The 16,112-nt window shown below is 44.4% G+C and overlaps 1 protein-coding gene across 1 annotated transcript in view; it reads left to right on the forward strand.

The window, feature by feature from the left end:
* The window catches only part of MATK (megakaryocyte-associated tyrosine kinase), a 94,531-nt gene that overhangs the window by 48,223 nt on the left and 30,196 nt on the right, over positions 1–16,112 (forward strand). Inside the window, exon 4 of the mRNA XM_082257111.1 lies at positions 5,087–5,180. Coding sequence (XP_082113237.1) covers positions 5,087–5,180 — 94 coding nt within the window. The remainder of the gene's footprint in view (positions 1–5,086; positions 5,181–16,112) is intronic.

The raw sequence follows: 16,112 nt of genomic DNA on the forward strand, positions 1-16,112 counted from the left end.
TCTGTCATTCTCCCTCATGTAAGAACAGAGACTATGCGATCCTGCTATGTAGGATCGTATGTCTCTGTGATAACATCACAAGCCACACCCCCCCCCCCCCCCCACAGTTAGAATCATGTGCCTAGGAATACACTTAACCCCTTGATCAACAATAACGTTAACCCCTTCCCTACCAGTGTCATTTTGACAGTAACAGTGCATATTTATAGCACTGATTACTGTAGTAATGTCACTGGTACTCCCAAAAGTGTAAAAAATGTCAGTCAGGGGTCCGATCTGTCCGCCGCAATGTCGCAGTCCCGCAAAAAAATCGCAAACCAAAAAAAAAAAAAAACCAATAAAAATGACATAAATCTTTCCCGTAGTTAGTAGACGCAATAACTTTTGCGCAAACCAATCAAAATACGCTTATTGCGATTTTTTTTTTTACCAAACATATGTAGCAGAAAACAAATTGGCCTAAAATGTTAAAAAAATTTGATTTTTACATTTTTTTTGAGAATTTCATATAAAAAAATTTGAAAAATATTGTTATTTTTTCAAAATTGTCGCTTTTTTTGTTTATACCACAAAAAATAAAAATCGCACAGGACGTCAATTTTGTTTGGGTACAGCGTCGCACGACCGTGCAATTGTCCGTTAAAGTCACGCAGTGCTGAATCGCAAAATAGGGCCTAGTCTTTGAGCAGCCTTTGAGGGGGCTTAAGTGGTTAAATCAGTTAAAAGTCAGTGGTTAGAAAAGTTGTTTTATTTTCAACATTAACAAAACTGATTAGTGCTTTTTTCTTGGCATATTAAAGAAACATTTTGAATGCCCAAACAGCTCAAAATCCTTCGTCTGGTCATGTTTCAACACCACAGTCACTAAAAACATGTTAAGTATTTCAATTGTTAAACAGCTTGTCCTAAAAATCAGAACACACTGAGGTGTTTTAAGTGACTGTGGTGTCAGAAACATAACAGGCACATTCATTTTGCTTTAACACATCTTGAGAAAATGCAAATATTTAATACCTTAAAAAAGTAAAGTCATTTCAAGTCATATGTCTCAAGTCAAAGTCAAGTCTCAAGTCATGAATACCAAGTCAAAGTCAAGTCGAGTCTTTTGTTAATTTTAGTCAAGCAAGTCTCAAGTCCTCAAACTGGTGACTTAAGTCTGACTTAAGTCAAGTCATGTGACTCAAGTCCCCCACCTCTGCCTTTGAGACCATAAACACGTTAATGTTACAATCATTTTTATTAGTTATTAGGGGAGAATAACAACAACTGTGCCCACAAGGTCTAAAACACCAATCTGTAAAGATGATTGAATGCTTGCTTTGGTAAACATTGCGGACCTGTGTAGAAAAAATGTTAGGGGGCCCTTTATGTGGGCTCCTTATGGGCTAGTAGTAGCAGATAAGTGTCCTTTCAAGGAGTAGAGGTCAGGAAACAGGGATAAAGTGGAGGAAAGCATGGAAGGGACAAATAAGAATGTATCCCCTATGGGCTCAGGCCCAAAGATCAAGTGTTACCATGTTGATGCCTATCCACAACAGGGATGGAAACTTCAGGGGTTGCAAGAGTGTGGTTGGGGACCTCAGCAGGGTGTAATCATTTGCAGAAAACAAGTAAAATGAGGATTAATTGTATTGCCCAAATAGTCCAGCTTCGAAGATGTCCAGTCCAGATGTCCAGATGTCGAAGATGTCCAGGGAATGAGCCTGGATGTGAGAGACTAACTCCCAGGACATGTGTGAAATTCAAAGCCGTAGATTTATTTTGGTTTACTGTAAAGTCCAACAATTGGGCAAACTGAGCAATGGTTCTATGAAGGTTCAGGAGAATAGAGAGAATACTGCTGAGAGCTAGAAGGGCGACATCCACAAATAGGTTAATCCAGCTTTAGAGACCCTGGTAATGTCAGGGTTGTCTCTGATCATCATTTGTAATGGTTCTATGGCTAAAATGAAGAGGACAGGGGATAAGGGGCAACCGCATTGTGTGTCTTAAAAAATGAAATGGTTAGAAATAGTATTCTGCATATCTAACCATAGCGTGGGGGTATTAGGTTGATATTGACATGTCAAGGAATAAGAGGAAGTTCAAGATTTTACAATGATGTAAAAGGTGGGTAAGGTGGAATACCTTTTTGGACATTATTCCCAGCTTTTTGGGACAAACCCCACTTGGTGGTACTCATTGATCCAAGAGCCAAGGACTTTGACAGCAATTTCAGGTTCACATTTAGGAGGGAAATAAGTCAAAACTGTTAGGGATCAGAGGCCATGTCTGGTTCTTTGGAAATAATTGTTATTCAGTATGTGCATGCAGAGGTAGAAGAAAGACAGGCCTATGATTTGAGGGCATGAAAAGTGAGTCAGGTGAGAAACCAGAAGATAGGAACAGTTTTTATGATAAAGACCTACAAAACCATCTGGTCCAAGTGTGTTAGATAGATTTAAGGATTTGATGGCTGAGGAAACCCTGGATTAGAGGATAAGTTTACCGTTTAAAAAAATAAAGAAATAAATGCACATTTTTTTTTGCAGGTAAATAAATGTGCATTTATAAATTTTTTTTCTTGGAAAGCGTTGCACCCACAATCAGCAGATCGCAGGTGCAATGTCAGGCTCTTATAGACTGTCAGCACACTGTCTGCCCGTACCTTCATTATGGGCAGGTAGTTACCAAAGTCATGGAAGCTCAATGGACAATGAGAGCGTTTACCAGCACCCTCACAGTTCATTGAGAACTACAAGCTGTCAACCACAATGGCTGATGTTACTAGTAGGCATTCACTTGTAGGCAATTCAGAACTCAGTAAATGAATGATATGGCCGTGTGGGCGGGTCTGTTTTCAAATTGTGACAGCGAGGAAATCCCCCACCTGCTGTCACAGAGAGTAGGCGGATCAGGGGGAGAGGAGCAGGATGCTCAACATGTTACATGGTACACCCTAAAGACAGGTGTAACATTTAACATGTTGAGAAATGTGAACGTATCTTTTAAGACAGCGGTCCCCAACCTTCTTGGCACCAGGGACTGATTTTGTGGCAGTCGATTTTTCCAAAGACTGGGGGTGGGGGGATCACTGAGTCGATCCTCAGCCCCTTTTCACATTACAGCCCCCCCCTTTATATCAATGTCCACAGTCCCCATTTAGATCAGTTCCCCTTTTAAAGCAATCCCACAGTATCCTCAGTTCTCCTTCACATAACAGCTCCTGCTTTACTTTACAGTGCCTCTTTACAGTGCAGTCCCTTTTACATTTATGTAAAGATGACTGCACTATAAAAGGGCACTGTGATGTAAAGGGGAAAGCATTATAAAGGGGACGGCACTGTAATGATTACAGTGCCCCTTTACAGTTTAGTCCCCTTTATATCACTGTGTCCCTCTACATTACAGTGCCCCTAGCAATCACAGTCCCCCCATCACAGTGCCCCTTGCAGTCATGCCCCCCCCTTTCCTCTCTAACATCACTGCCCCCTTTCAATCTCTGCCTCCCTTGCACAGTCCTACCTTCGGCAGGGCAGAGGCAGTTATCAGACCTGGGGAGAACCCCGGGAGAAGACATACAGGCTAAGTGGCACAGCTGCAAAGCAGAAGGTGAGCGGTGACTGTGGTCTGTGATAGTCCTGTCCAGACTGTGGTCGCCGCTCACCTCCTGCTGAACAGCTTGTCAGGCCATGGACTGGTACTGATCCACAGTCCGGGGTTTAGGGACCCCTGCTTTAGGAACTATCCCAATTCAGGGGTTGGTTTAGGCAAATAGACTGTTGACTCTGCAAGGGAATTTGCCCCATAGCTTAGTAAATAAGGCAAATCTCTGCTGACTTCCTGCATCCAATAATGTGCAAGCAAAAATTGCATTTTTTTTTCTTGCACGTGATTGTGAATTAACCCCATTCACTAAGCTGTGATAGTAAATTCCCTTGCAAAGCTCAACTTTCCTTGCAAAGCGAGCAACTTATTTGCCTTAAGTAAATAAACCCCTATGTGTCTTGCAAGCATTAAATTGGCCAGTTTCGTTGATTGTAAAGAAGGAGGGTTTTCTATACAAGCAAATTAGAAAGTGGGCAAATAGGGAGACAATTTTGAAGGGGTCAGAAATGGGGTTACCAGCTCTTTTCTGCAGTTGAATGGTGTTAAATGGCCTCCCAACTGTGTTGAGCCTTTTGGCCAACATGGGGTGGGATTTACTCATGCATGAGTAAAATTTATGACTGGACCATTGTGAGGCATTCTCTGCTCTTTTGGCGAGCAGGAGGTCCAGTTCAATGGCATAGGTATTGCGCATAATTTTATTTTGGGGAATATATGTTGAAATTTTCATGCCTCATTTGCTTAGGCTAACAACAGGGAAAATGCATGAATCCTCTGTTTTCACTGAGTCTTTCTATGTTAACCATCTAAATCAGGTTTCCTTTATGGGCCTCCTAAAGTTTAATCCGGTAGAATTCTGATCCCATGTTTTCAGAAAATAAAAAGGTTTTAATGTGAAATTTAAGTTGGAGCTAAGTCTCATGTATCATGAGGAGAGACATATTCAATCTCCAGCTAAAGATGGTTTGCCAGGCTGAGATAGGCTACAGAGTAAAGCTGGACATAGATGTATTTTGTTTTTATTATCAGCCAGCCAGCTTTGCCTATTAAGGGATGGTTGAGCGTTTAGGTAAACTTCTTTATTTATGTTTGCTGAAGTTTGGCCATTCATCAGGGACCCTGCTGCTTTGTGACCAGCTAATGCTGGTTCTAAGGCATACTGGGATGTGTCATAGGGCAACCTTCCATATTCCACAGCAGACACATATAGAGTTTGCTCGGTCTTGGATGTGTCCAGTAGTTTAGAGAGCATATGCCATTTTGAGTTGGGTGGTGGAACTAGATGTATTTGTGTTTTTTCAACCTGAATAACTAGGTACCTATATATCAGTTTGCACCATCCTTGATGATGGCTTCACGCACGAATGATTTCAACATTCATCATTGCAATCCGAGGCATCATTTGCAGGCAGAGGGCTTTGTAAAGGTTTTCATTAATTGTTTACAGTAACTGTTATTACTATTATTCATATTTTACTACTTTCTTTTCCACTTTCAGTTCTACACCATCAACCAAGGAGCTCTCTGCACTAAGCTTTTGAAACCTAAGCCTAAACAAGGAACCAAATCAGCAGAGGAGGAACTCTCAAAAGGTTTGAAAATTCACAAAGCATTTAATTTAAAGTAGAATTAAGTAAATTATTTTTACAAATTCTTAATTCCTAATAATGCATTGGGTTGATTTACCAAAACTGGAGAGTACAAAATCTGGTGCATCTCTGAATAGATACCAATCAGCTTCCAGTTAGAAGTTAGATGCTGATTGGTTGGGGTATATTCATATCAGAAATTGCTGACCTTAAGAAAGCCTCTAGGTCCCTCAGAGATCAAACCGCACAGCCGGTAGGTCGTCTAGAAGCAGAGTTCACTCTGCTTCTAGACGACCTACCGGCTGCGCGGTAATACTTCAGATGGTACTGAAGAAGCGTAGATCTCTAGACAAGAGGCTTTAAATACAGTGGATACCTCGGCTACAGATAAGAAGTGCTTCTTTAATAGACTGGTTTTCTATGAGGAGGGGGAGTAGACCAGTCGCCTTTTGGCCAGGATAGTTCAGTTTCACCAGGCATCACCGTCCATTGGTTCTCTGCGTACCCAACGTGGGGTGGTGGTAAATGCACCAGAGGTGATTATGTCTGAACTAGTGGGGTTCTTTTCGGACCTACTGTACACCGCTCCAAACAAAAACACTACCTAGATTACTTACATGAGTATCTGCAGGGTGTAGAATGACCTCGCCTGTCGGATCCCCACAGAAAAATGTTGGATTCTTCATTGACCCTGGAGAAATTACAAATGGCGATTAGTTTGTTTCCAAATTCAAAGGCCCCAGGAGACAAATGTCTCCCAATAGAGGTGTATAAGCAGTATGGGGGGGGGGGGGTATTCTACCTCACCTCCTTAAGATTTTTAAGGAGGCTAGAGAACTTCAGAATCTGACTCAATGTCTAAAGGCATAATTATTTTGTTGCTAAAAAGCTAGATCCTGGCTCTTACAGACCTATTCCACTTTTACAGAGTGACGTAAAAATCCTTGCTAAAGTATTGGCTTTGCGATTAAATAAAGTTGTTGCTACTATCATACACCCAGATTAATCCAGGTTTATACCTCAAAAAACCACTTCCATCAATTTGCGTAGGCTATATCTCAATCTTCAGTGTCAAGCTAGGCAAGCTGAGGCTAGACTCAAGCAAGGGGAGGCAGGGCTCTACTGTCATTGGATGCGCATAAGGCCTTTGACACCATAGAATGGCAATACTTATGGGCCACTATGGAAAAATTTGGCTTTGGGAAGATCTTCCTGGGTGGGCGAAGCTATTGTATAGTTCTCCCCGAGAATCAGAGAGGCTGGATGTATCTCACCCACTGTTTCCCTAGGTAGGGGCACTCCCCAGGGGTGTCCTTTATCCCCCTTACTTTTCGCCCTAGCCATCAAGCCATTGGCAGCTCCTATCCGTGCCAATTAAACTATCCATGAGTTTCAATATGGTGACATTCAAGATAAAGTGATGCTTTACCCGGATGACACCATGCTCCTCCTGGGTGATACTGATACTTCGCTTGGGGAGGCCATGGCAGTCATTACTTCATTTGGCGAGTACTCAGGACTCACCATAAATTGGTCCAAGTCCTCCAATATGCTGCTAGATGACACCTCCAATAGTACAGGGACAGTTCTCCATAACATCCCCGTCTCCTCTAGTTTTAAGGAATTGGGAATAGAGGTCGACCGATTATCGGCAACACCGATATATCGGGGGCCGATATGCACTTTCCCCGATATATCGGAATCGGCCTTTTGATTTACCGATATTGCCAATATTTTCGTGACGTCATCGCGTATGTTGCGCCACGAGTCTCCGTGTACTGGACCCGCCACTGCCACACTGGAGTCTGCATGCGGCACAGGCGGTCGGTCTTGAGAGTCGGGACAAAAAGAATTCTACTACATCTAGTGAGTGCAGTGACCAACAGTGTGACACACGTTCTGTATTCTATCTGTTCTGTGATAAATGATAACAGTGACCAACAAACACAAACACTCTGACACATGTTCTGTATCTCTCTGTTCTGTTTTGTAACACAGCCGCCGCAGCCACCCGCACACCCACCACCCACAGCTACCCGGTGCCAGCTAGCAACCCAGTCCCACACAGTCCAACCAGCCAGCCAGCCACAGGCCCTGCCTGAGTCCTCCTCCATCCTGACTGTACCAGCTCTCCAGCCACAGGCCCTGGGCCTGTAAATTCCAGGCCAGCCACCCACCACAGGGTGCCAGCCAGACAGCCACTACAGGGTGCCAGCCAGACAGCCACCCACCACGGGGTGCAAGCCAGCCATCCACCCACCACACAGGGTGCCAGCTAGCCAGCCACCCACCCACCACACGGTGCCTGACAGCCAAACCGCCACCCACAACAGGGTGCCAGTCACCACAGGGTGCCAGCCACCCACCCACCACACAGTGCCTGCAAGCCAGACAGCCACCCACAACAGAGTGCCAGCCACCCACCCACCACACGGTGCCTGCCAGCCAGACAGCCACCCACAACAGGGTGCCAGCCACCACAGGGTGCCAGCCAGGCACCACAGGCTGCCAGGCAGCCAGCCAGCCACCACAGGGGGCCAGCCAGCCATTTTGTGTAAGCCTAACTTAGTGTCTGACTCGGACTGACTCTTTCTTGTTTCAATGGAGATGGATGGAGATAGAAAAATTAAAAGTGTGGTCTGGGAGTATTTCTCTTCTCCATCGCCAGGAAAATCAGCAGCACTGTGCAAAACAATCAAAAACAATGTAAGCATGGGATCAATAACTGCAAAAACCAAAAATACGTCTGATTTTTGGGCCCATTTAAGAGTTCATCATCTTGAATTGTATCATGCAGGACAGAAAAAACAAAATGAACCACAAGGTGAATCATCCCTATCCCAGGCAACAATAACAGATATGTTTCAGAAAAAAACAGATGGCAAAAATCTGATGGAAGATCACAACTGCTGGACAGAGTAATCACTGAGATGATGGTCACTGATAACCAGCTATTTACAATAGTGTCTGACTCTGGATTTAAGCGGTTGATGTCCATAGTTGAGCCAAGATACATACTTAAGAGTGACAAGTTTTATCGAACTGAAATGCTGCAAAAGATTCACCAAAAGGTCGTTGACAAAGTTAAGACTATGCTGCAACCAGGGAATGCTGGAAACTCACTTTCATTCACGACATACTGCTGGTCAGGACAAAGAGAATCACTAATGAGTCTTACATGCCACTACATTGACAGCGGATGAACAAGAAGGCATTTGGTGTTGAATACAAAAGTGATGCAAGGATCCCACACTGGGGAGTACTGTACATTAAAGAAATGTTTCTAGGCATGCTAGAAGAATGGGGAATCAGCAAAGACCGAGTTATGCTTGTACTGCGAGACAGTGGAGGGAACATGGTTAAAGGTATGAGACTTGCTGAAGTGTCAGACCTCAGTTGCATGGCACACACCCTCCAACTGGTGGTAAATGATAGTCTGTCACACCAGAAAGCTTTGCTGGACATCATTACCATGCTGAAGAAGTGTGCAGGCCATTTCCACCATTCTGTTCTTGCCAAGCAGCGACTGGGGTGCATTCAGGAAGACCTTGGCCTACCCAAAAACAACCTGATACAGGCTGTTCCAACACAATGGAACTCAACGCTACACATGTTACAGAGGATGCGAGTTCTCACTATATATTCTGGTGAATATGGACTTGGAGGACATTCTTGCCCTACTGCAGATCAGTGGGACATAGTAGGCAACATTATAGAGATGCTCATACCCATTGAGGAAGTGACACTGGAGGTGAGTCATTACGACTCATCTGTTTCCTCTGTGATCCCATGTGTGAGAGTCCTGAAGATGCTTCTTCAACAGAATGAAGGACCCCACACACATGGCATCAAAGCATGCAGGCAGGCCATAAGGGACAGCCTCGCCAAAAGGTTTGAGAAGCATGAGGAGAATAAAACTGTTGTGCTTGCATGTCTTTTGGATCCTCGATACAAGAACCATCCTTTTTCCTCTGAGGATGTATTGCCCAAGGCAAAGCAATGGCTGACAGAAGATATTCAACAGAAGGTGCAGGAGGCTCCTCCTGACGAAAAGAAAAGTCAAGGACAAGAATAGAAGGATTCTGATGTGGAAGAGTAGGATGCAGGAGAAAAATGTCCCAAAAGACAACAGACAGAAGAGAAAATTCATCCTGGTCAAATAGATGCCATGTTCAGCGTTTTATTGGGGCCTCATGCAGAGGATTCATCAAAATCGGCAATAATGAGCCTGGATGATGAACTTCATTTCTATTTGAAGGAACCAGTAATTGACAGAAGAAGTGATCCTCTTCAGTGGTGGAAAGAAAATGAGGCACGCTACAAAAGACTTGCTTCTCATGCTAGAAGATACCTTTCTGCTCCTCCTTCCTCAGTACCAAGTGAGCGTGTTTTTAGTGAAGTGGCAGCAATTTATTAAAAGAAAAGAAGCCGTTTAACTGGTGAACATGCTGAAATGTTATGCTTTCTGTACTATAATATTGTTCTACTTAACTAGGAGTATTGATTTGAAAGTGTAGATATTCTATAGTGTAGTGCCTGTCCACCAGTCCACTGAGTCTGTCCAATCCACTGTCTAGCTTGTGTCTATCAATTTTTTTCTAACAGTTTTGCACTGACTGTGCTGCGCTGCAGTCAGTGCAAAGGTGATAGAAAAAAAATAGACATAGACAGTGGATTGGAGTCAGTGTCAGTGACTACTGCTGCAGTAGAACACCACTCACTGCTGCAATCATTTTTAATCATTACTGCAGTAGTGCAGTAGTGACTTAAAATTATTCCAATGAGTGAGTGCCCTACTGCAGCGGTAGTACACAATCCGATCCACTGTGTAGCTGTTGCCTTGCTTTTCTTCTAGCAGTATTGCACTGACTGCAGTAGTTGCAGTGAGTGCCATACTGCAGGGCAGGATAGTCCTCCACTGACTCCAGTCCAATCCACTGTGAGATGTGTAGCTGTTGCCTACTTGCCTTGCTTTTCTTCTAGCAGTATTGCACTGACTGCAGTATTTGCAATGAGTGCCATACTGCACACAGAGGGAGTCCTCCACTGACTCAGAGTCCAGTCCAGTCCAATCCATTGTGACATGTGTAGCTGTTGCCTACTTGCCTTGCTTTTCGTCTAGCAGTATTGCACTGACTGCACACTGCAGTAGTTACAGTGAGTGCCATACTGCAGTGCAGATAGTCCTCAACTGACTCCAGTCCAATCCATTGTGACATGTGTAGCTGTTGCCTTGCTTTTCTTCTAGCAGTATTGCACTGACTGCAGTAGTTGCAGTGAGTGCCATACTGCAGTGCAGATAGTCCTCAACTGACTCCAGTCCAATCCACTGTAACATGTGTAGCTGTTGCCTACTTGCCTTGCTTTTCTTCTAGCAGTATTGCACTGACTGCAGTATTTGCAGTGAGTGCCATACTGCACACAGAGGTAGTCCTCCACTGACTCAGAGTCCAGTCCAGTCCAATCCATTGTGACATGTGTAGCTGTTGCCTTGCTCTTTTTATAGCAGTTGTGCAGTGTGTATGTGTATTTTATTGTGTAGCTGTTGTTGTTGCCTAGTTTTTTTTCTAGCAGTTTTGCGCTGACTGCACTGCAGTAGTGAATTAACATTTTTATATTGCAGTGAGTAAGCCCCTTACTGCAGCACTTTATCATACATATTGCACAATCAGATGGTGTGAAATGCTGATGTCCAACTCCTTGCAACTGAAGTTTTCCTATCAGTTTTTATGCAGTTAAGGTGTGAAGAATGAGCACTTAATGTTAAAAATGTTGATAAATAAAGATTAACATGTTTGTTAGGAGATTTGTGTCGAAATTTGTGTTTTTTTGGGTAATTTTTACATGTGTGAAAATATCGACCGATACCGATATGCGATCGGCAAAATATCGGTATATGCAACTAAAAAAGATATCGGTCGATCACTACTTGGGGATATTCGGTACCTCCAGCCTGCTTGACTATGTACATCTAAACCTTCCCCCCTCCCCCCCCCCCCCCCCCACTTACCCGCATTAGAGAAAAGGCCAAAATTTGATCAAGACTTAAACTCTCAGTGGTAGGGAAAATCAACCTAAATCAAATGATTTTTATGCCACAACTTTTTTATGTTTTACACAATACCCCGATGGTTATCCCCCTAAAAATGTTTTGAATTATCAACTCTGTTTAGAATGTTTCTTTGGCACTCTAAGCCTCCTAAAATAAAGCTGGAACAAATGCAGAGACCAAAGGAGGGTTATACAAATGCAGAGACCCCTGGTTATATTACCTTGCTGCCCAGTTACAACATATTGCTAGAGTCATGGTTCCGGAGGGTGTTCTCGCGGACCCATTCAGGCGCATTCTCCTTTACGTGATGGGAGCGAACAATGTAGCCATGGGTCTGGAAGCTCTGATCTCCAATAAACTCTTTCCTACCTAGTCCCTTATGCAAAAAGTGTGGAATAATGCAAGACAGGTGGTTGTGTGTTTTACTCGATTTAGCAACATTTGGGGACAATGCTTATTATTCTGAGCTGCGCTCTTTGCAATATGGAGTCAAATAGAAACGTTATGGTATTACACATTTGTCCCATATTTTTGAGAATGGCAGCTTGTGTCCATTTTCTGTATTGCAAAATAGATTCCGCCTCCCACAAGTTACAACATGCTTGTAGAGCACAGGCTGGTGTTGATAATAAGGTACAGTCACCAACCCCCATATTTAACTACATGTCAGAAGTGGTGTATAATATATAAAGGGTTCATATCCAGATGCTACTACATGCTACTGTGCATTTTTCTAAAATACTTTCCATCGAGAGCTGAGAGTAGACGGGAGCAGGATGTGGGTGCATTTGAGGAGGAGCAGTGAGAGGAGGCCTTACAGGCGGTGCAGTCTTGTTCCCCTAACGGTACACAGAGGTTATCGCAATTGTATATTCTCCACAGAGTACACTTCACTCCGGTGAGACTATTCACAATGGGACTTAGAGAGGATCCAACCTGTACAAGGTGCTCTAGAGACCATGGTGATTTAATTCATCTCATGTGGTGGTGCTCCAAACTACACCTTTAATCACTTCAGCACTGGAAGATTTTACCCCTTAAAGAGGTTGTAAACCCATGAAACTTTTTTTTTGCTGCAACCTGAAAGAGAAACCCATAATGAGCTAGTATGCATCGCATACTAGCTCATTATGAAATACTTACCTAATAACGAGCCCCCGCCGTCCCGCCCGCTCACCTGTATGACGGGCGACATGTCCAGTTGCCCGTCTTCCGGGATCGCGGCATTGGCCGGAGCCGCAGTGACGTCACTCCCGCGCACACGCGCGGGAGCCAACGGTCACGGCACGGGGCTCTGAAGAAACGGCACCAGCGGCCGTTCTTTCAGAGCGCATGCGCCAGTGACGTCACTGGCTGCATGTAAGGTAAATATCTCCTAAACGGTGCATGTTTAGGAGATATTTACAGTACCTATAGGTAAGCCTTAATATAGGCTTACCTATAGGTAAAAGTCTCAGAGGAGGGTTTACTTCCTCTTTAATGACAGGCCATTTTCTTGCGATACGGCACTGCGTTGCTTTCACTGACAATTGTGCATACCCAAAAAAAATTGATGTTTTTTTTTTCCCCACAAATAGAGCTTTCTTTTAGTGGTATTTGATCACCCCTGCGGTTTTTCTTTTTTGCGCTATAAACAAAAAAAGACTGAATCTTTGGAAAAAAAAAACAATATTTTTTAAATTCTGCTATAAAACATTCCCAATAATTTTTTTTCTTAAAAATAACATTTTTTCATTCATTTAGGCCAATATGTACTCTGCTACATATTTTTGGTAAAAACAAAATCCTAATGGGGTATTTTGATTAGTTTGCGTAAAAGTTATAGTGTCTACAAACTTTGGGATAGATTTATGGACTTTTTATTTTTTTAAATTGTTTTTACTAGTAATGGCGGCGATCAGACATTTTTAGCGGGACTGCGACATTGTTGCAGACAAATTTGACACAGGATGACACTTTTTGGGGACCAGTGACACCAACACAGTGATCAGTGCTAAAAAAAAAATGCACTGTTACTGTATAAATGACATTGGCAGGGAAGGGGTTAACACTAGGGTGATGAAGGGGTTAAGTGTGCTCCTAGGGAATGCTTTCTAACTGTGTGGGGGATAGAGGTGCCAGAGGAAAAGAGAGATCTGTGTTTCAGCTTAGCTGATACTCTATATTTTGAAACTGGTGGATTATGGTGCTGTGTTTTGGTATATTGTCTCTGGAAGTTGACATTGGAATTTATTAGCCTCCTAATACCTACCTGAGGCCCATCTAGATCCAGCGATATTGCAGGAGTGTCTCGGCTGCCTGGGACTCCCCTCCTCATTGGCTGAGACAGCAGCGCTGCGCTATTGGCTCCTGCTGCTGTCAATCAAAGTCATTCAGCCAGTTAATGAGGAGAGAAAGGGGGCAGGGCTCTATGTCTGAATGGACACAGGCAGCTGTGGCTAGGCTCCGGTGCTCCCATAGCAAGCTGCTTGTTGTGGGGGCACTCCCCAGGAGGAAGGGGCCAGGAGCGCCGAAGAGGGACACGAGAAGAGGAGGATCTGGGCTGCTCTGTGCAAAGCCACTTCACAAAACAGGTAAGTATGTTTGTTATTTTTAACTAAAAAAAAAAACGAGACTTTAGTATCACTTTCACAAAGTCTGCTGCTTCAGTGTTTTTAGATCTTTTTGTCAGATGTTACTAAGGTATACTGACATATAATTGCAAGCATTTCAGAAGTCAATGGCTTTTATTGACAATTACATTAAGTTTATGCAAAGAGTCAATATTTGAAGTGTTAACCCTTCTTTTTCAAGGCCTCTGCAATTTTCTCTGGCGTGCTGTCAATCAACTTCTGGGCCATAACCTGACTAATAACAGCCCATTCTTGCATTATCAATGCATCGAATTTGTCAGAACTTGTGTTTTTTTTTTTTGGTTCACCCGCCTCTTGAGAATTGACTACAAGTTCTCAATAGGATTAAGGTCTGGGGAGTTTCCTGGCCATGTACCCAAAATGTCGATGTTTTGTTCCCCAAACCACTTAGTTTTCACTTTTGCCTTATAGCAAGGTGCTCCATCATGCTGGAAAAGGCATTAGTCATTACCAAAGTGTTTTTGGATGGTTTGGAGAAGTTGCTCTCGGAGGATGTTTTTGTACCTGTAGCAGATTTTCCAGGCATTGGGCCTGATGTGGGTCTGCCATGGTCAGGGCGGGTGCAAGGATTTTTGTCTACACAGGCGAAGGTGCATTTTGGTGCCCCACCCCCACTGTCTACAGCCTCGCTGGTACCTCCTTTATGTTGTGCCCGTAATGTGATGGAGCGAAGCGTGAATGACATTACACAGCATTACAAATTTGGGGAAGCTGGCAGGTGAGGCAAACTAAAATCTCCAAGCTGAGCCCAATAGAAGAGAGGGCGCAGCTTTAAGTAATGCATACCTCCCAACACAGAATACAGGGGGCAGGAGTGTAATGCACAGAATACAGGGGGCAGGAGTGTAATGCCCAGAATGCAGGGGGCAGGAGTGCAATGCCCAAAATGCAGGGAGCAGGGGTGCAATGCCCAGAATGCAAGGGGCAGGGGTGTAATGCCCAGAATGCAGGGGTGCAATGCCCAGAATGCAAGGGGCAGGGGTGTAATGCCCAGAATGCAGGGGTGCAATACCCAGAATGCAGGGGGCAGGGGTGCAATGCCCAGAATGCAAGGGACAGGGGTGTAATGCCCAGAATGCAGGGGTGTAATGCCCAGAATGCAGGGGGCAGGGGTGCAATGCCCAGATAGCAGGAGGCAGGGGTGTAATGCCCAGAATGCAGGGGGCAGGGGTGCAATGCCCAGATAGCAGGAGGCAGGGGTGTAATGCCCAGAATGCAGGGGGCAGGGGTGTAATGCCCAGAATGCAGGGGGCAGGGGTGCAATGCCCAGATAGCAGGAGGCAGGGGTGTAATGCCCAGAATGCAGGAGGCAGGGGTGTAATGCCCAGAATGCAGGGGGCAGGGGTGTAATGCCCAGAATGCAGGGGGCAGGAGTGCAGTGCCCAGAATGCAGGGGGCAGGGGCGTAATGCACAGAATTCATGGGACCGTGTAGTGGTAAGGAGAGTAAAAATCCCCACTCCCTCCCCTTCAAAAAAATAAAATAAAATCCAGCACTAATTTGTACACCCCCCCCCCCCCTCATCCAGCCTTCCCTAGTCTCAGGCCAATCCCCCCTTCTTCTAATTTCCCCATCTTACCCCCTCTCAGAATAAACCCTCTTCCACCCCCCAAATGCTCCCTCCTAGCACAACCCCCCCATTCCAGTACAAATTCTCTCCCACCCAAGCCCCCTTCCCAGCACAACAAATCCCCCCTAATTTCTTCTCCCAGCAAAACAATCCCCTAATACTTCTTCTAGCACAGATCTTCCTGCTAGTGTAAATCTTTTCCCCATTTCTAGCACAAATTCGCTCCCCTATATCCCCTTTCCCAGCACAACTTTTTTTTCCACCCCCTAAATACCCCCTCCCAACACAAATCCACATCCCAGCACAAATACACCACCCCAAATCCCCTCCAAGCACAAATCCGCTCTCCCTCCGAATTTCCCATCAGTACAACTCCGTTGCTTAGTTCCATCATAAATCCCACTCAAAACTCCTTCCCTGTACAAGACCTCGCCCAAAACACAACCCCCCCCCCCCCCTTTCTAATGCAAATCAATCAACAATACTTCCCAAATGTCCTGCTTTTTGTGGGACCTTCTGGAAATGAGGACAAAATCTTGCAAATCCAGGGCTAGTTCACACCAGCATGCAGTGTGAGAAACCTGCATTCCGTGTGGGTTTCCTGAACTGCATTTAAAATGCACTGCAGTTGCAATCAGCAGTGGGTGTCAGTGGTAACTTAATGACACCCCAAACTTAGG

This window comes from Pelophylax lessonae (assembly GCF_965119305.1).
Source record: "Pelophylax lessonae genome assembly, chromosome: 1".
Classification (NCBI taxonomy): Eukaryota; Metazoa; Chordata; class Amphibia; order Anura; family Ranidae; genus Pelophylax; species Pelophylax lessonae.